Here is a 20,561-nt window from a genome sequence, read left to right as displayed (position 1 = left end):
AAAAAATTTAAAAAAAAATCAAAATTGCCTATTACAGAGTGGAAAATATGAAAAATATGATATAATAATATACACAGGTGTCAAATTTCATCATAATTTAAACAAACTCTACTTTAATGTTTTTAATGTTATGATGAATATTAAAGGGACAAACTCAGAAAATTTGGTGTCAATATCTTTATTTTTAACAAAGTTACAACAACATTTCTACAATAAAGAATTGGATGAAAAATAGCCTATACAACAACCTTAAACAAAAATGAAATTCATCTTCAAATAAATTAGCAATATTACAAAAAATACGTAGTCTTCTATCTCTAGATACACTGTCTCTCCTTCCCTTTTCTATTGCTAAATTGTGATTATGTTATACAAGATCTCTTGTTTTCTCTCAACTGATTTTGTTCCAAAATGTGATAACAGTGATGATTATTATGGTTGTGATTGTATCATGCAGGAAGAGAGAATGAAAAGTCAAAGTGATTACGACGAAATGAAAAAAGAACTCAACATCATGAAATCTATGGAATTCCACCAAGTTGAAGAGGATGATTCCAATCAACAAAAGTCTCTGGAAATGTTACTACTCGAAAAGAACCGAGCCTTGCAATCTGAGAACACATCATTGAAACTCAGCAACACAGAGTTAAACAGTGAGTAGTCCCTCTATCTCCTCTCATCCTATAAGCTAAAAGTTAAAAGTCTTCAATACTTGGGTATAAATATAAAATTCCAATCTGTCTGTCTGTACAATGCACAGCAAAACATAAATAGGCTGTATACGAAATTTGGAATTTCATGTGCAGCTTTTTGTTGATACAAAACAGAAAGAGCGACTTGAACAGATGGCTACATATGCACTGTTAATTCGATACTATTCCTCAAAATTTTTCTTCATTCGGCCAAGGAAATATGAGTAACCTAAGGGGTCCTTGTCACTGAGAGTAGCTAGACTCGTAGTGACAAACCCTTAGGTTACCAGTATTTTTCAGCTGAATGAAGTAAAATATTGGAGAATAATATAACTATACCTCCTCAAGCGTAATTTAGGAACAATTTTGAGCATTTTGACTCATATTTCGCGCATCGCAAAACTAGTAACATAGACATGGGTTGTTGTGATGTAGAATGACCAGGGGTATATAATCCATATTTTCTGTTCAAAGACAATAACTTGGCTTGAATATGATATAATGTGCACTATACTAGTCTATCATTCCAACACAACCAACTTGGACTGTGGCAGCTCCCTGCTTATTTACTTTAGCGTACTTTAACTGTACTGTCTATAATGTCTCTGTGATCATTCCTAGTTGGTTTCTAGGACGTGTCTCTTGTTTTTATGTTTATTTGCTTTACATGGGAGGCCTTACCACAGTACAAGAAAGGTTTAAAGAAATGTTGTTTTAAATTTGAATGTTGTTTTACTACATTCAGTCCTTAAAAAGCAAAAAATTGACTTGACTGGTTTAAGAAAGTTATCGTCACGATGCAAAATTGTCGCCAAAATAAGAATGACATTTGTATCACCTTTCTTGTACTATAGGTGAAGGTGCATCTCTCACAACACACCAACAACCAAGAACATGCCACGCTAGAGGAAGCCCATCAGGGTCAAACTCTCCTTGTGAACTATCCAACACAAACTCAGCATCCCCCAATACATCACAAGCATCGTCACCCTTGCCGGCAATGCCACGGCCAGCCATGGTGTCGTCACCCCTACCATCACTGCCACAGCCAGCCAAAACAACCACCCCACAGCCAGTTATGATGACAACCCCACAGACTGCCACAAAGACAACCTCACAGCCAGTGACAATGACAACCTCACAGTCAGCCAGTATGACCTCCTCACCTGTTGCCATGATAACGACCTCACAATCGGCCATGATGACCTCGCAGTCGGTCATGATGACAGCCTCGCAATCAACCATGATGCCTAGTTCACAGTCAGCCATGATGTCATCCTCACAATCGGCCATGATGGCAGCTTCGCCATCAACCATTATGTCCAACCCTCTCATCAGACCTAACTCGTACCCTGCAATACGCAAACACTACGTGGACAACGGCGACATCAACACCATTGAAGTGGCTAGAATTATCAAAGACTTGCTTTTAACATACAACATCGGGCAGAGAGTCTTTGGTGAATATGTACTGGCAATGTCTCAAGGCTCAGTCAGTGAGATACTAGCGCGGCCGAAACCTTGGGATAAACTGACAGTGAAGGGAAGAGAACCATTTATCAAAATGGTAGATTTCTTGGCAGACGAAGAAAACATTAAAACTCTACTCATTATCAATGCCAAGAAAAAAGGTAAGTCACCAATTCTAGATACTGTTTTAATAACCTTCCTTTCATTGAAAAAAAGTATTTTAAAATATTTATCAAGCACTTGAAAGTTTTACAGTGTTGTACATAACTTGACAAACAAAATACTGAACTAAATACAGATTGTCTGGTATTGAAAGGCATGTCAGCTGTACTGTTGCAGTCAAGAAAATTCTATAATAATAACCCAATATGAAACATGGTATGTATGTGATGACATACAATACATTTACATATGCACCAGAGATTACTTGCACCAGTGTGCACAAATATGAGTGGCATTTGCACGGTAGTGTAATACCGAAAACATTATTGTATACCTGTATGCAAATGATATGCAAATGAGGATGTGATCATTCGTTCAATATGAAATCGCATGATCGCACTGTGTCATTTTTACAGAAATTTGTTGTTTTGGTTAAACATCTGTAATAATAACAGAACCCCATACCATTGTATGATGATACTATGATGTGTTAACTTCAGCTTGGAAAAAAGAGTCATAATTCTTTGTTGATAATTTTGCAACTGTGATCGGTGGTTTTAATATTTACTTTGGTGAAATATTCCAACTATCAATGTATAGATATCTATTGTTGTACTTTTGAAAATTATTCCAACTACTAAATGTATTTTTTATTCATTGTTAGGTAAGGAGTTTCAACTTTCAATGACACCAACTACATCATTGCCATCAACTGCATCTCGGTCTGTCACTTCAACTCCAAAAGATTCCACAGAGGAGGCAGTAGCTCATATCTTGAAGCAAGCAAAGAGAGAGATGGATGCAATGAGCTCACCAGTGCCAGCTACATCAAGGGCTCCTTCTGACTTCTCCAGTACTCCAAAAAGGGCTTCCCCGGATAGAATGCGACCCCTGAGACATAGTGCGTTCAAACCGTACTCAGAAACTATTGTTGAAAGAACAACCAGTATTCCGTTTGATCAGGAACCACAAACTGAAGCCATACCGCTAATAAAGAAAAACAACCACACTTCCACTGTTAGTCCTGAAGGACAAGTTGATAAAGCAATTCAGAATGCTATTTCAGCAAACGATGAAAACGCAATCCGAGTACAACAAGCCATACAACAGGCCATCCGAGAATCAAACTGTGTGATTGACAACCAACTTTATGCTATGTCTCCTAGCTTCTTAGCAATGGCCAAACCTCTGAAACGAGTCCTACCGCCCCTGACTAGCCAACACTATGAAAAATATCCAGAACTCAACACAAGGCATGTCACCATGGAGATCAAAGACCAACTGAACAAGTACCTGATTCCGCAAAGACTGTTTGGTGATCATGTCCTGGGTCTGTCACAGGGGAGTGTTAGTGATATCTTGTCGCATCCTAAACCGTGGAGGAAACTAACACAGAAGGGGAGAGAACCATTTATTAGAATGCAGTTGTGGCTAGAAGATGAGGATGCAGTGGATAGACTTAAAACAACCTATGGTAAGAAAGGTAAGATTAGAATTAGACCCTATCCATTGAACTGTGAGTGTAGGTTGACTTAAAGGCCCATAATTCAATCCCAGGTTCTCACATTAATGTTTTCTTATCATATCAGTGGAGCCATAACAATTGAATCGAACCACTCTTGTTCTGGACCAATATGTTCTGTAACTCTGTCAGACAACTGCTTTTCAATTCTAAATTTTACCTGAGTAATTCTTATCATACTGGACCCTTCAGTTTAGTATATAATGTTCATGAAGCGAAACAACTGTACAAAACTAGCCTACATACTTTGATATGAGATTTAGATTTCAAAACCATGTAGATCTGATATACATAAAATCCAATGTTTGAATCCCTTGTTCTTGCATTATCCATAAGGATTAGATGGGATGATTTTTTTTTGTCAGGGACCAACTTTTTTTCTATAGCTCTACCAGAAAAGTGCTGTTGTCACCCTAACTTTTATTCGTACCCTGATATGTGCTACAAAGCATTGTTCAGCTCAGGTAGTGTAAGCATGTACAGTTCATAGATGTGTGTGTGTTTCATATGAAATGTAATTATGATGTCATTGTCAGAGATCCCTGTAGACATGACATATGGTTCATAGATGTATCTTTCATATGAAGTCATCGTCAGATCCCTGTAGATATGACATATGGTATATTTATATTTCCAGGTGAGGGGCTTGACGACGGTTGCCATGAGTCTGTCAATAATAACGGCAAATCACCACTGCAGTTACCTGGACCTGTGAAAGCACCGGGTATTGAGGACATAGAGAACTCATCATGCTCTTCCAACAACAGCACAGAAAGAAACCCACATGAACAGTACACTAGTTTACCAGAGTTAGATACATACGACATTGCACGCAGAGTCAAGAAAATCCTGTACGAGAACAACATTGGACAGAGAGTGTTTGGAGAGATTGTGTTGGGTTTGACGCAGGGGTCTGTCAGCGACTTGTTATCCAAACCTAAACCATGGAACAGTCTGAGTCTGAAAGGCAAGGAACCGTTTGTTAGGATGCATATATGGCTAAGTGACGGTGAAGGGATTCACAAACTTAAGAGTATCAAGATGGAGAGAAAAGGTAAGGTTTTGTCAAGATATATGATATATCTAGATATATTGAAGACCAGTTTGTTATGGTTGTGTCTATGTAGTAGTTATAGTATACCGTTAGTACAAAATACATGTCAAGTTGGAGCTGTAGAGTTCATTCTCATTCCAAAGTGTAGCGCTGTGTTCACATATGGAAGTGAAACAGTACAAAGTATCGTGTTAGATCTCATATCATCTTAATAAAACTTACAAGATATGTTACCTTTTGTAAAAGTCCATTCACTATTCTTGCCATACTCATATTTCTCAATGCCATCTTACCTGCAGTGACATTGTGAATCTTTCTAATGCCACCATAGAGGGCTTAAATTTTTTTCATTTTGTTAGGGTCAGTCTGGTTATGAGAAACATGGCTTGAAATCATAAGGGTCATCCTTCATGTTGTCACTGTCTGTTACACCCTATTACATGCTATTGGTGATATGCATATCACAAGCCTTCAACAATAGTTACAGGTTCTGTATTAACTACTGAGATGTTGATAAATTGATTAAAATTTACTTCTAATATGATGATGATATACAGTGCCGGGTTTCCATTTAGTATTTATATGTCTTGACTATGTTTTTACATTGCTTCAGTCATAGTGGTGTGACCCCTACAATTTTCACTATGGTTTACACTATATACAAACGTGTCAATGTCACATTTGTAAATGTTCTTTTAGGAGTTTTTGGTCAGCTTTTGTGACATTGTGTGATCATCCCATCTTTATATACAGTAACTGCTACCACTTGGTAACACATGATTCATGACCATAACTAAGATACTTATTTGATAATTCACTTATTTTATTTGTTTTTCTGTGATTCTTTTAACAGCATCTCACAAGAGAAGATCTTCTGTGACCAGTGACATAGAGTCCATCACACCTAGCGATTTTACACCTCTAAAAAAACCACGTACATTATTGACACCTAGTGAGAAAGATGTATTACTGACTGCCTATGCAAAAGAGCCTTACCCTTCACAGGCAACGATAGACTACTTAGCCTCAGAGTTGAATCTACTGCCCTCCACCGTCACTAACTGGTTTCATAACTACCGATCCCGGTCAAAACGGGGACAGTTAGCTGAAGAGCAGTCACGGATGCACGATGGCGGCGAAGCAAACATAGGTGTACCCTTGACATTGAATAATGATGTCAGATTTAACAATGCGAAGGACATGAGACCAAACTCTAATTACAGTAGTATGGACGACGGTAGCGTCTACAATGATAAGAGGGCTGATAGTACAAAGACAGTTGAAGAAGACTTTGTGAGGATGGAAGAACAGTTAGAGAAGAGTGGTGTGGTTGTCGTGAAACCAGAACCAGTGGATGATGACGACGACAACGCATGTCAGTACTCGAGAGAACATTGGTACGTCGGCGGTGAAGAAGGTCGACCTGATGAAGACAATGATGTGGTAAAGTTTGATAGCACTGAAGACGACGAAGAAGATGATGTCCAATCTTCCAACAAGTTAATAACCGGCATTAAAAATGACCCCGACTGGAAATACTGATGCCAGTCAAAAATGCTATAAATGTAGATATTTTCACAACTGGAAAAAGTTGTCAATTTACGGTCGTTAACTAATTCCCAAAGACTAATTTGGGCAAGTTACTGAGCCTGACGCATCGTATCTGTGTACAAGAAGATATGTTTTCTTATTGTCATGTTTTTCTTCTCCAGCGAAATAAGCAAAAATTAGTCTTTAGTGAAAATATCCAGGTTCACATTTCTGTCTGGTGTAAGTGTATTTTTTTTTTACGCCAGGCTACAAATAACACAAATAGTTACACATCAAAACTTTATTAATGTAGTTTTTATTTTGAAGATATATATTTGTTGTTCGTACTCCCCTTTATTTATATAAAATTAATGTGGCACACATGCTTCAATGTAGTAGAGTTTCTATGTCATATTTTTTAAATCGAAAAGGTTGATATTTCTAAATTATTAAATGAAGATGACATTTTAGAACCATTGCAATTATTTTGAAAGTTTTAGAAGGAAGTTTACTTTTACAGAAAAATACTTATATAAAATGTCAAATATTTTAAAAGTCATTTAATACTTGGAGTTTTCAAAGAAGACATACATAAATTGAATGTTGAAAACAATGATATAATAGTACATATAACCAAGTATTGTTTTATGTACTTAATTCAAAATTAATTGATGAATAATTTTTGTGCCTTTTGGCATACTCATAACTGTTTTTAAGTTGTAACCTTAGTTATGTCATTGTCTGACCTCAAGTGACATATGATGTCATTGTCTGACCTCAAGTGACATATGGTGTCATTGTCTGACCTCAAGTGACACATGTCACTGTCTGACCTCAAGTGACACATGTCATTGTCTGACCTCAAGTGACGTGTCATTGTCTGACCTCATGACATATGTCATTGTCTGACCTCAAGTGACACATGATGTCATTGTCTGACCTCAAGTGACACGTCATTGTCTGACCTCAAGTGACACATGGTGTCATTCTTTGACCTCAAGTGACATATGGTGTCATTGTCTGACCTCAAGTGACATATGGTGTCATTATCTGACCTCAAGTGACATATGATGTCATTCTTTGACCTCAAGTGACATATGATGTCATTCTTTGACCTCAAGTGACATATGGTGTCATTCTTTGACCTCAAGTGACATATGGTGTCATTGTCTGACATCAAGTGACATATGATGTCATTCTTTGACCTCAAGTGACATATGGTGTCATTCTTTGACCTCAAGTGACATATGGTGTCATTCTCTGACCTCAAGTGACATATGATGTCATTCTTTGACCTCAAGTGACATATGGTGTCATTCTTTGACCTCAAGTGACATATGGTGTCATTGTCTGACCTCAAGTGACATATGGTGTCATTCTTTGACCTCAAGTGACATATGGTGTCATTCTTTGACCTCAAGTGACATATGGTGTCATTATCTGACTGCAAAAAATCTGTAATGATGTAAGTTTCTGACATCAATTTACTTATGTCATTTGTTTTTTTACCTCAACTGACCTGATGTCATTCTTTGACCACAAAAGACATTGTGATGTCATTTGGTGACCTCTAATGAGCTATGTCATACGTTGACCCCAAATTACATGTTATATCATTTTTTGACCTCAAAAGATTTATGCCAGTCTGTGACCTCAAATGACTTGTTACAATGTCATTCTTTGACCTCAAAAAGATCTGTTATGATGTCATTCTCAGACATCAAATGACCTGTTATGATGTCAAATGACCTGTTATAATGTCACTATGACATCAAATGACCTGTGACATAATTCCCTGACCTCTGCAACCGAATTTGTTGGAAAGAATTAAAACATTTAGGGGTAATGTAAATCATGTAACCCATTGTAGTTTCTTGTAAGACAGTTTCCTTTTAAACAAATTTAACGGCATTCACAGGTATTAGTTATGCATTATTATAGCAATCATGTGAGGTAACATAGGAATACAGTTCCGTTTATAGTTAGGCCATTCTAAAAAGAAGCCAGAATATATTGATGAGTATAGGCATACCCTTTCTACTCAAACCACAGTCCCTCAAAACCTTGTTGTACAGGGATTATGTTATGCTCTAACAATCTGCTAAATTTGAACATTAGGCCAGAAAAAATATAAAAGCTGTTGAGCAGGCCTGACCTACCCATATTTTGGGCATTTCATTTTTTTATTTTTTTTATTATTTTTTTTTGGGTGGGGGGGTGTGATGGGCAATATATCCTCATAAGGGCTTCACATGTCAGTAAAAATGGCTGATGGACTACTATGCACACTTTGTTTCAAAATTATTTTAGGCGAGTTCTTTGTATTTTCTGAATAATACATGTGAACATATGCATTTGAGTCAATTCCAAATTATATAATATCTTATACAGTGATTTACTTGGCTCCAATGATGCATGTACAAGGGTGAATTGAGATTAAACTAAGCTGTTGCATATCCAACATGCACTAAAGGAATGAGCAAAATTTATGACAATGGGAAGGGGGCTGAGACGTCATTGGGCCATCAAAATTGTGATAGTCTGAAAGGGGGACTTGAAATATTTTGTTCTTCATTTGTGATTTTTTGGAATCAAATTAAATTTCAAATTTCGGAACTGTACAACTGATGGAAATAGATCCCCATACAGACAAATTACCCAAGATAAAATAAAAGTGACTGAATAAGTACTATGTAAACTCAACTTGAAATATTTTGCCATCATTATATGTGGCTTGTTTTTACATCCCTGTTTAACATTGTTAAAACAAAATCGACCTACCTACCCAATGTGATGGGCTAGGTTGCCAGTTGAACAGCTTTTTAATTTTTTCTGGCCTTGTGTGATTTGTATACTGCAATTCTTTGTTTCAGTGCAAACAGATGAAATCATGAAGGTTGAAAATTAGTAGAAATTGTTGTCACCACAAGACACTTTTAAGATGTAAACTTTCTCAGATTGCAAGTATTAGAAACCCACTGCCACTTTTATTCATTTTTCTCGGATTCCCAGTAGATGGCAATAGTGGCTGTGTGCAGAGAGACATGTTTTGTCAGAACCTGTTCAGTAGTATATATATTTTAGTCTTCAGTGATGTAATATTAGCATCGCACACCAATCAAAAGCTGACATAAACACTGATACTTTGTTGCTTTGTAGTTTTACCATTGCACTCTGACAAGTCCATATATATGGTGATAATTTATTGTCACAAGGATTGACCATTGCTCACTGACAAGCACATACTTTTCACTACCCCACCAAGTTCAAACTAGAGGACCAATTATTTTAAAAGAGGTGTACTGTGTAATAAGGGGATGAATGTCAGATATTGGACTACTTAGGCTGTCTGATTTTTGTGCCATGTATGGACCACTTAGGCTGCCTGATTTTAGTATCTGTACGCTGTACAGTAGGTATTGAAACTAACAGATATGTAAGAAAACTAAAAAGTACTGAAATTTTAAGCTGTAGGAGGAAATATTGTAAAGATAATTAGAGAAATAGGGTATTCTACTGTGATCGCCTATCACTTGCCCAGTGAATGCAGAAAAATTATTTAAATGCAATATTTGCCATTAGCAGTTAACGTATGTGAGACTTTCACACATGACACGTAGGTACTAGGTGTGTGTGTGTGTGTGTGTGTGTGTGTGTGTGTGTGTGTGTGTGTGTGTGTGTGTGTGTGAGTGAGTGAGAAAAATGTAGGAGTTCGATATCTGCCATTGGTAGATAACATATTATTATTGTGCATTTATAAGCACACAAGTTTATGAGTTTGATAGCTAAATGAATGACTTTCATATATTGCCTCTGTGTGTACCGGTATGTCTGTCTGTCTGTGTGTGTGTGTGTGTGTGTGTGTGTGTGTGTGTGTGAGAGAGAGAGAGAGAGAGAGAGAGAGAGAGAGAGAGATTGGCTTCTGCTCATGTCAATTTATAACAAAGTGTAACTTTGCATAGCAGTGAACACTGTATGTGTATTCACATACATATTTTTTATGTCTGTCTGTATCTGTATCACTGTAACGTTTTTTTGTATACATGTATGTGTCACGAAGAGACAAATGAACAAAAGATGTAGAACGAGATATTTTATGAAAGTTTAAAAACCATAACGACAAAACTATATTAGAAGAGTTTTTAGGTGACATAGTGAAATTTTTAACCTATTTTATACCAATGCAGTACTGATAATATGTAGTGGTAGTGACAAATGTATTTTATCCTGAAATGTTGTTAATTGATTATGAACCTTGTAATGCGTACTTTATAGATAACATCCCACCCTAGAACTTACCTCATAAGCTAGTGTGATTTAAAATCAAAGTAACTTAAAAACCATTTATTTAGAGTTACTACATCTGATCTTTGCAAGCAGAAAATATGTGAATTTTCTTGCCCGGTGATTTCTACGACATGTTCCTATAGACATGAAAAAATGTGGTATATATATATCTATCTATATATATATGTAGCATACACTGCCAGACTAGGACTTCATTGGTACATGGTCAGTATTTGAGCTTGCACATTGTACAGTAGAGAGATGTAGTGTTACATGTGGTAGTTGTCGCAAATTTATATATTCCAGAATAAGACATCGAATCATTTGCCTGCAAGACAGCCAGGTGATTGCTGTGTACAGTTTTACCAACTTATTCACAGTGAGTGACACGTCACTTTATAAGTATTGCAACAAACTCACATATGATTCTCGACCATTGCATCTTTGTGACTAGATTCGTAGCTGATGACAGTATTGTTACATTACACATCATTTTATACTTGCCATGAATCATGTGATAATCATGTGATGTAGGTGACAACTTAAATATTAGTACATACTAACCTAGAGTTCCAGTACACATTGCGTGTCTGTGTATCTATGCGTATTGCTAGAACTAACAAATGTGCCATAGGTTGTTTTTTTTTGTCAGTATTTTTAGTAAATGTAGGAGCAGAGATAACACGATGCAAATAGCAGATTTATCACATATAGCAAGATTTCTTGCTTCAGATGACAGATTTATATTTCTTCAGAAATCTCAGAGCTATCTTTCAATCATGGTTTTAACAGAATTTGTTGATGCACAAAGTCGACTTTTTTTCAATGTAACTGATTGAAATTTTATACTGTTGAGTTTTTACTATCTATTTTATTCTATTCAGAAGAGGACTTCCAAGTTATAGTTTGTTGTTTTTTCTTTTAGTTTAAAATTATCTACTATGCAGTCAAGAGTAGTAATTTAGTACAAACAACGAAGAGAAATTTAAACTTACCTCAATTTTCTCTTCAACGTTTACTATTTCAAAGAAAGGACGTTATTTTCTAAGTAAGCGTACCAGTGAAGGAGGACTTAGAAGTACTTTGTTTAGTTAATGTTTTTAGTTTTATCGATATATAACTTACAAACTCCTCATATTATGTTATATAGAAGAGAGTTTTTGGTTTTACGATTTTATATATTTTGCTAATATCAGTGCCAAAAATTCAGTTTTTATTATTTCATTTTTTTTTGCTACTGGGATATGCAAGTCTTAGACTGTGTATTCATTCTGTAATTTTGCCAATGAAAATAGTTTGCGACAGTTGACGGTGTTTATTAATACTGTGGATTTTTCTATTCAATTCAATTCAATTCTATGCCAAGCTCAAACACGTAACCTCACATATTCCTAAATATGGTTTATGCCATAGCTGGCTGGATGGTCAACCTGGCAAACTTTTGTCTCCATGTTGCCTGTGAAGTGGTTATATCAATTTCAGTATTTTTTGGCCACACCTCATTATCTGCCACCATGAGGAAAAATCTGCATAAAATTAGCATGTATATCACCTGTTGACCCTCCAGGTTATTTGTGCAAAGGTGATGTTTCCATATATGGCCAACAAGGTCTCATCTGGGTAATTTGACACAATCAACATAATATAGGCATCACGTGACTTAATTAACATATTGTAGGCATCATGTGACTTACTCAACCAATCAGGTCCTACTTGTGGTATCCAGAAAACACTGGAGTTGATAGCACTGAATTCACAAGCTGAGTGGCGGGAATATGCTTGTCAGGTTGACTACACAGCTTTGTATGGAGACTAGCAGTATGATGACAATACTTCACTGACCATATTAGGTCTGTCAGAAGTACATATTCGATGCATCTTTGTAAACCACAGTCTTTTATTGCACCGTCCAAGATGCAATCGCGGCAGAAATATCAGTGCTAGCTGGTTTGCGAACATGATTCGATGCTATCCCTTCATTTGCTAGCCACAAGCCTTTCCACATGCCATGTAGCTGCCAATAAAAACATTTTTTGTATGCAATACAAAAGATGACTCGTTGGATTTGAACACAATGCTGTATAAATAGTGTAGTTTATTTTAGTGCAAAATGAATTTAGGTTATTATTGTAGAGTGAGTATAGATGTAGACTGAAATAAGAATTTGTAGGCCAATATTTTTATGGTTGTATCATTTTGATGTATGTAGGAACTTTCAAGCTGGAAGTTACATGTAAATGTCATTTTGTTGCAGCATTATAGCTAGACAAGCTAGGAAGTTAGGAAACCCAAATTACCCAGACAATGGTCAATGGTCACTGCCAACCACACATATAGAATCATGAACTCTGATATTTTGTATTTGTCCTTGTATGACTGTAACACTTGTGATATGGAATTCATTATTCATGTATAGCCCCCCCACCCCACCCCATCATGTAACGAATTTGAAATTCAAGGGGAGGTTTGTTTGTGAATGGCATGTGTTCATTCTACTGTCACTGATGCTTTGGAGGGAGAGGGTGGGGTTATATATGAACACTCCATTTATGCATAGCCCCCCCCCCCCCCCCTTACAATGTAATGAATTTGAATAGAAATTCAAAGGAACGCGTGTATAACGCCCTTCCACAGTCACTGATGATTTGGAAGGGGGAGGGGGCTTATATTTGGACACTCCATTTATGTATACCCCCCCCCCCCCCCCTCCTTACCATGTGATGGACTCAATCATAATTTAGTGGGGGCTTTTGAATACCATATGCAATGTGTCCATCCACTCTAATTACTAGGAAGGAATATTTGAACACTTAATTCATGAAGAATAAACATTACAGTGAATCGAAAGAAATGTGATACTGGACCAGAGGCTTAAGTTAAAACACAAACATTAACATATACAGCAGTACTTTATTTTTGTAGTAGTATTTTTGTCACTGCCATGTTGTTTTGATGTCATATTTCCTTAATAAACCGTTTTACTCTTTTTTACTTCTTTTTTTTTTTGGACGCAAAGACTTGACTGTGTATACCTACCCAAGATATTGCAGTGCTTTCTTTTTCAAACTTTACTTTTCAAATCATGATATGCAATTTTTAAACTTAATTAATATTGTTATTGTCAAAAAATGATTTAATTTTTGATTGTTTGTAATCAATTTGTATGTAATAAAATCTTTTGCCAAATGAAGGTGAACTGTGTGGAATTTTTTTGTACATAGAGTTGTATTTCATGGAAATGTACCGGTACTTTAGGGAATAGAGTACAGTATGATAAAAGTCTAGATTCAATATCATTCATATCAGTTGTAGAGAAGTTCCTATATCGTGATGTATTTAAAAATGACCAGTGATATGTATCATGGTATACCAAGAGAACATCATCGGATTGTCCGTAGCTCTAAGATGCATTGTTTGCTAAAAGTGCTTCATGTGGAATTTTTCGTACCTCGACCTTTATTTCATGGAAAATGTACCAATACTTCAGGAAATGGAAAACAGCTGAACAAAGCCTTGATTCAATAAGGACGGTCATATAAATTGTACAAAAGTTCCTGTATCATGATATACCGTACTAAAAAATGCCTAATGATAGCATATATCATGGTATATACAGAGAACATCATCAGATGATCCATAGCTCTAAGATACATTGTTTGTTAAAAGTTCCTCATGAATGCACTAAAACAGAACACCATAGGATGGTAAAGTTCTATGTCTACGAAAGTTCCTTTATGATGTCATTGTCATAAACCACGTCGGCCTCTTATGGCACCGTCCAAGACGTATCGCCCAGTGTCGTGGAAGAAATAACAGCTCTTGTTTGCAAAGAATGTTATGATGTCTACAAGTACACCCCATGCATCACATCAGATATACATCATGATTTACCAAAGGTAACATCAAACACCATCGGATGTAGACAATAAGATACGTCGTGTCACTCCGGCCTGCTTTATTGTGTATCTCTAAAAGGGGTTGACTGATGTGTGAGGGTGCCCGTCATGGCATACTCTACAGACTACATCAGATTATACACATCTCAAGCTGTAAGATCCATTGATAAAAATTCCTCATGAAATACACTGAAAGAACATTTGATGGTAGAGTTCTAATGGCCAAAATAATGGCCATTATTTTGATCATTGGAAAATTGGTCAAAATAATGGCCAATATTTTTGCCACTGGAAAAATATTGGCCATTATTTTCGCCCCGTTGAAAAAATATTGGCCATTATTTTAATCATTGGCAAATTGATCAAAATAATGGCCAATATTTTGGCCACTGGAAAAAATCGACCATTTTGGCCGTTGAAAAAATATTGGCCATTATTTTGGTCATTGCAAAAATAATGATCATTATTTTGGCCAAAGTTGAATTTTAAATGTTGCTCAATTTCAACAAAATAAAGATGAATATAATAATTATTATACATTCTGTGTTTGATTAATGCTTGCTTTGCTTTGAAAAGTGAAAAAAAAAGACGTTTTCCAAAAGCCATTGGAATTTCTGAAATTGATCTGGAAGGTCTGGTGACAATTTACCAAGAGAATAATCATGGCATGATACAGAGAGTTATAAGGTATATGGGTTGTTAAAGTCCCCCATGATAAAATCAAAATATTCTATGATATGATATGTATCAACGTTTACCAAACACAACATCAGTGATAGACTAGTCAAGAGTTGTAGGATACTCCATTTGCTATACCATGCACAAGCCAAAATATTGTCTTTGAACAGAAAATATGGAAAAACTACAAATATGAAAAACAAATGGATTACATACCCAGGTCATTCTATACTGGTTCTACAGTGCTTGAAATATGACTCAAAATGTTCCAAATTGCAATTATTTTCCCCGATTTTTCATAAATTATGCTTGAGGAGATATAATTATGTCATTCACCAATATTATTCTTTATTCAGCTGGAAAATATGCTTGACGTAAGAGTTTGTTACTACTCAACTAGCGACTCATAGTGACAAGGCCCCTTAGGTCATGAGTATTTTCCTTGGCTGAATGAAGAAAAATATTGAGGAATACTATCTAATAACAAGTCCAGCATGACATACAGTACACAAGAAATAATAAAGAATGACATATCATTGTACAGAGCTCTATAAATAATGGTTTGTTACAAGTAAAGTTTTCCTCGTCTGTAAACTACCGTATATGTCAAGTCACCCTATCAGACACAACTCTGGCAATTGAGGGTTCAGTTCACTATAAGATAAATTACAAGCTAAACACTATTGCTATTCAGTGTGATAGATTACACAAGTGGGTAATAGCAATTCCTCTGTTGTGTGAATCTAATTACTAGTACCCTGTGATCAAGATAGTGTAAACATTGGAAGTCCCAAAACAGTACACGGCAAGTTTATGGAACTAGCTTACATAGAGCTGCCCTACTGAGACTATAATTAAACTAACGACCATTCAATAGCTTATCACCATTATATCAACATGTTGTGACAATAGTTTTAGTTGTGTCTATCTTAGTGAACTGAAACCTGACCAGAATAATATCTAGATACCAATTCCTAAAGGAACGAGAAACCTGATTCAAATTGAACGACACAACACATCTTAAAGCGTATAGGAATATTCCCCATACTCCTACACGTAATCGTAACAAATGAAATGTTACAAGTTTAGATGGTATTATCTGTCTCTGTGTATAGATCGACATGACAAGTTACAGAAAGAATACAATGAGACTGTCAAGTCATTGGCAGAACAGAAGGGTTTGATTACACAGCTAGAGAAGGACCTTATGAATGTACAAGCCTTGTCAACCTACTACAGAGGGGAAGGAGAGGTAAGTTAACTATACACGCAGTGTGTGAGAAAAAAAGGGGCAGTGAGGTTATGTGACATGACAGTTTCAGAGTAAGGGTGGTTAGAAATATGCATATTGTAAGAATAGAGGGGAGGGAGAGATATTAAGTATAGTGTGTGATGAACGAGGGGAGGGTGATTATACAGTATAATAGCAGACATTCTGCATATTACAATTGATGTATCAAATGTTGCTCACTTGATTGATATAGAAAGATACTAATAGGTAAATGAGTTTCAAGTTATTGCTTCATCATTTGGGACCCGTTTCCAAGAGCACCAAAGACAAAAAGGTATACTAAGCTGTAGGGGAACATCTGAAAGCTAGGACATACTAACATCCGAGAACTCTGAGTCCTACACGGTCACAGAGAGGATAAATATTGGCGTAGGAAAATACGCAAATCCATTGAAATTCGGGAACAAACGATACAATACAAACAGTACGACTTCAGAAAATAGGGTAGGTAGGTCAGGGAAATAGAAGTCAATTCATAATTATATTACTTTTTGCATGTAAAAAATGTTTAGGGTCGTCTGCTTAAACTAGAGTTGGTTGGGTTATTAGAAACACGCTATTTTTTAATTTGGTCTAATTGACATACAATGTGGTGACATCAGTGTGCCCTCTAATGATAGCCAAATTTTGTTGTTGTTAGTCAAAATTAGAAAAACTGGCATTTCTTGTGAGTCACCACATAGTAAGAGATAAGGGAACACCAAATTTTGGTGCGTCACTAGAAATTGTGTGCATCAGTGGCACGTCATGTTGGCTTAGAGGGCACACTGAGTGACATTTGTGTTGTGTTTTCAGGGCCAAGCACAGGCTGTCATGTCATCTGAGTTAGTGGCGGATGCCGTCAGAGAATCAGCAGTCCTTGGTAAGATAATATCTTCTGTCTCTCTGACTTTAATACTGTTCACATTATAGATCTCTGCTGTCTTTTTCTAACTACTATTGAAAATTACAGAGAATGTATTGTACAGAGAGTAAGTTGGCAAACATATTTACTTTGATGCATGAAAAATTGGGTGAAATTTTTAATACATACTGTATTTTTCACAATCTGGTCTTGTATCTCTTCAATTTTGAACTCAAAAAGAAGTGTCAGTTATAATAAAATGGTTGTAATTTTTTTTCCTCAGCACGACCCATGGTGGAAGCTACTCCTAACACGTCAGAATCTTTACTGCCCATAATATCAAGTCAAAGAGAAAGATTTAGAGCTAGGAATCAGGAACTTGAAGCTGTGAGTATAAATCATAATAATATCACTTTACCTCCAGACTTTTGCTGTGAAACTAGGGAAAAGTATGAGTTTTCAAAGGAGGCTGCAGTGCACTACTATCATAACGCTCACTTAGTGGCCAAACTTTACAATCTTTTGTCTTTCTGAGGACTGGAATATTGCAATTCTGTAAACGAAGATATTTTCACTACTCAAACATTTAGCAATTTTTCAGTCTTCAGCTCATTATCAAAGACCAACTTTCACTCTTTACCAGACTAGCACATCATGTTCATGTACAAGAAAGCATTTTAGTGACTACTTATTTTTGCGTTTTAGTTGTCCAGTGAAATAAGCCAAAATAAGTCTAGCGAACATTTCCAGGTTTTACAGTATTGGAGTTTTAGTTTGATTCAAATTGTATCAATTTAACAGAAAATGGTAGCATGGTGAAAATCCAACAAAGTTTATATTGTCATCTTTTTACCTTTATTGTAAACTATACTTGTATTTGGCCAAACATCACTCTGAGTTTTAAAGGACTTCAATGACTTATAATACAAATTTTGTTTGTAAAATCAAATATATGTTAGTCCAGGTACATGATAGTTAGTCTTTATGTCTTTAAAGTGACATGAGCTGAGTTTATAAACTTTTAACACAAGTGAAAATACATCCCAGTGTAATGTTAATGCTGATGCATATCTTCTATAACATTATGATTGTCTTCTGGCATTCTTAGAACAGTTGATTGTATAGTGGGAATTTCCTAAATATTTTTTGGTAGGTAACAAAAATTATGTCATCAGATTGTTTATGAGTTATATCTTAATACCAGGTTTGAGTTCAGTTAATTGCACGTGATGGTTAGGCGTGTTTCAGTAGGTACAAGAATGTGAGTACCTTTTAAATATATAGAAAAACTACGCCCAAATATGTATAACTCAGCTTGTGTCCCTTTAAGGGTGTACTACATGTAGTATTACTGGTCACTTCAAGTTATCAACTTACCACCTATGAATTAAACTTACCACTCGGTGGTCTAACCAATCAAATCAATTGTATACTTTCACAGGAAAACCACCATCAGTCACAGCAAATACAAGTTCTACAGAACGATGTGGATTCATTACGATCTGACAACGTCAAGTTGTACGAGAAGATCAAGTTTCTACAGAGCTATCCTTCCAGAGTAAGAAAACTTACCAAACTGTCTTTATGCTGTGATAATTGTTGGATTTGAATGTTTGGTTGATCTATGCACATCAGAATAAAACATGTACTGGACAGGTGTTTTAATTTCAAAATAAAAACATACTAGTCTAAGTTGAGTTACGTTGGTTGGATAATTAGAGTTGCTAGTTTGAATCTACATGGTTGGTCTGAGACTCATTGCTACCATCTCGTCTCTGAATGGCTAAAGTCCTTACGCAAGATGTGAACACTATAAACTATACCCCAGTCAGTCAGTAGAATTGGGACCACATTACATGTATGCAGATGATGCAGTATTCCATTACAAAACTACAATACATGCATAAAACTTGCTTTTAAAAAGAAACTTGAAAATTTCAGAGAGATTTTGATCCCTGTCAAAATACTAAAATCCAACCAAATGAAAGATGGTCAGCAAGCAGAAAAATAAAAAAACATTTTGAAACAACAAAATTGCTTAAAGAATTGAAAATTTACAAGAAGTTGATCCTTGTCAAAGAACTGAACGCCAACCAAATGAAAGATGGTCAGAGAGCAGAAAATGAAACATTGTTTAATAGTTTACGTACATTATAATAGTTGTATTCTTATGATTATTTTATTTGTTTTATAGAATTCAAATAGACCAGACGATGGAACTGAAAGTCGTTATTCATCACAATATGAAGAAAAGTTAGATCCGTTCTCATCATTTGGTAAAAAGGAAAGACAACGAAAATACATGAATCTAAGTCCACATGATAAGGCTACTCTAAGTATGGTAAGTATGTCACATGACAACATAGATGAATCTAAGTCCACATGATAAGGCTACTCTAAGTATGGTAAGTATGTCACATGACAACGTACATACAGTCTAAGTAAACATGATAAGGCTACTCTTAGTATGGTAATTATGTCACATGACAACGTAGATGAATCTAAGACCACATGATAAGGCTATTCTAAGTATGGTAAGTATGTCACATGAAAACGTAGATGCACTGAGTCTAAGTCCACATGACATGTACAAGGCCACCCTCAGCCAGGTACTGAATAGCCCTTGACAAGATTTAGTGCAGAAGTCCTTGACAACAAAAATTCATGTACTGGAAATCTACAGTTTTCATATACAGTTTTTGATAAATGCTGGTTGAAAACGAGGAAAAGGAGATTATAGAGGCACCAGTTGCCTAGCAACTAATCTAGTCCAGTGCCTGTATTAGGCACATTTCCCATTTGAAGAAAATGTAATTCTGAGCTTTTGAAACTGATGCAAGTATGCAAATAAAAATTGTGATTTATCTTTCACAGGGTCGATTCATCCTGTCCAACAAAATAGCACGGACAATCACATTCTTCTACACCATATTCCTACATTGTCTTGTATTCCTGGTTCTCTATAAGTTAGCACACACTGCAGCTTGTAAGAGAGATATGTTTTCAGACTGTGCACAAAGGTGAGTTTATACAGACACTTGATGTCATTATAACTGTATCAATGATTGTCCATAGTTTTTTGCTCATAAAAGAGAGATGATGATTTCAGATTTACAGGGAATTGCCACTGTGGAA

At 35.9% G+C, this 20,561-nt stretch overlaps 1 protein-coding gene across 1 annotated transcript in view; it reads left to right on the top strand.

The window, feature by feature from the left end:
- LOC144448935 (protein CASP-like) overlaps positions 1 to 20,561 on the top strand; it is a 44,291-nt gene that overhangs the window by 19,665 nt on the left and 4,065 nt on the right. The window contains exons 11-17 of the mRNA XM_078139312.1: positions 458 to 653; positions 16,407 to 16,543; positions 17,378 to 17,444; positions 17,710 to 17,813; positions 18,868 to 18,984; positions 19,621 to 19,767; positions 20,301 to 20,446. Of these exons, the coding sequence (XP_077995438.1) occupies positions 458 to 653; positions 16,407 to 16,543; positions 17,378 to 17,444; positions 17,710 to 17,813; positions 18,868 to 18,984; positions 19,621 to 19,767; positions 20,301 to 20,446 (914 nt within the window). The remainder of the gene's footprint in view (positions 1 to 457; positions 654 to 16,406; positions 16,544 to 17,377; positions 17,445 to 17,709; positions 17,814 to 18,867; positions 18,985 to 19,620; positions 19,768 to 20,300; positions 20,447 to 20,561) is intronic.

This window comes from Glandiceps talaboti, chromosome 18, assembly GCF_964340395.1.
Source record: "Glandiceps talaboti chromosome 18, keGlaTala1.1, whole genome shotgun sequence".
Lineage (NCBI taxonomy): Eukaryota > Metazoa > Hemichordata > Enteropneusta > Spengelidae > Glandiceps > Glandiceps talaboti.
The sequence above is the reverse complement of the archived record's forward strand: the minus strand, read 5'-3'. Positions and strand labels throughout refer to the sequence as shown.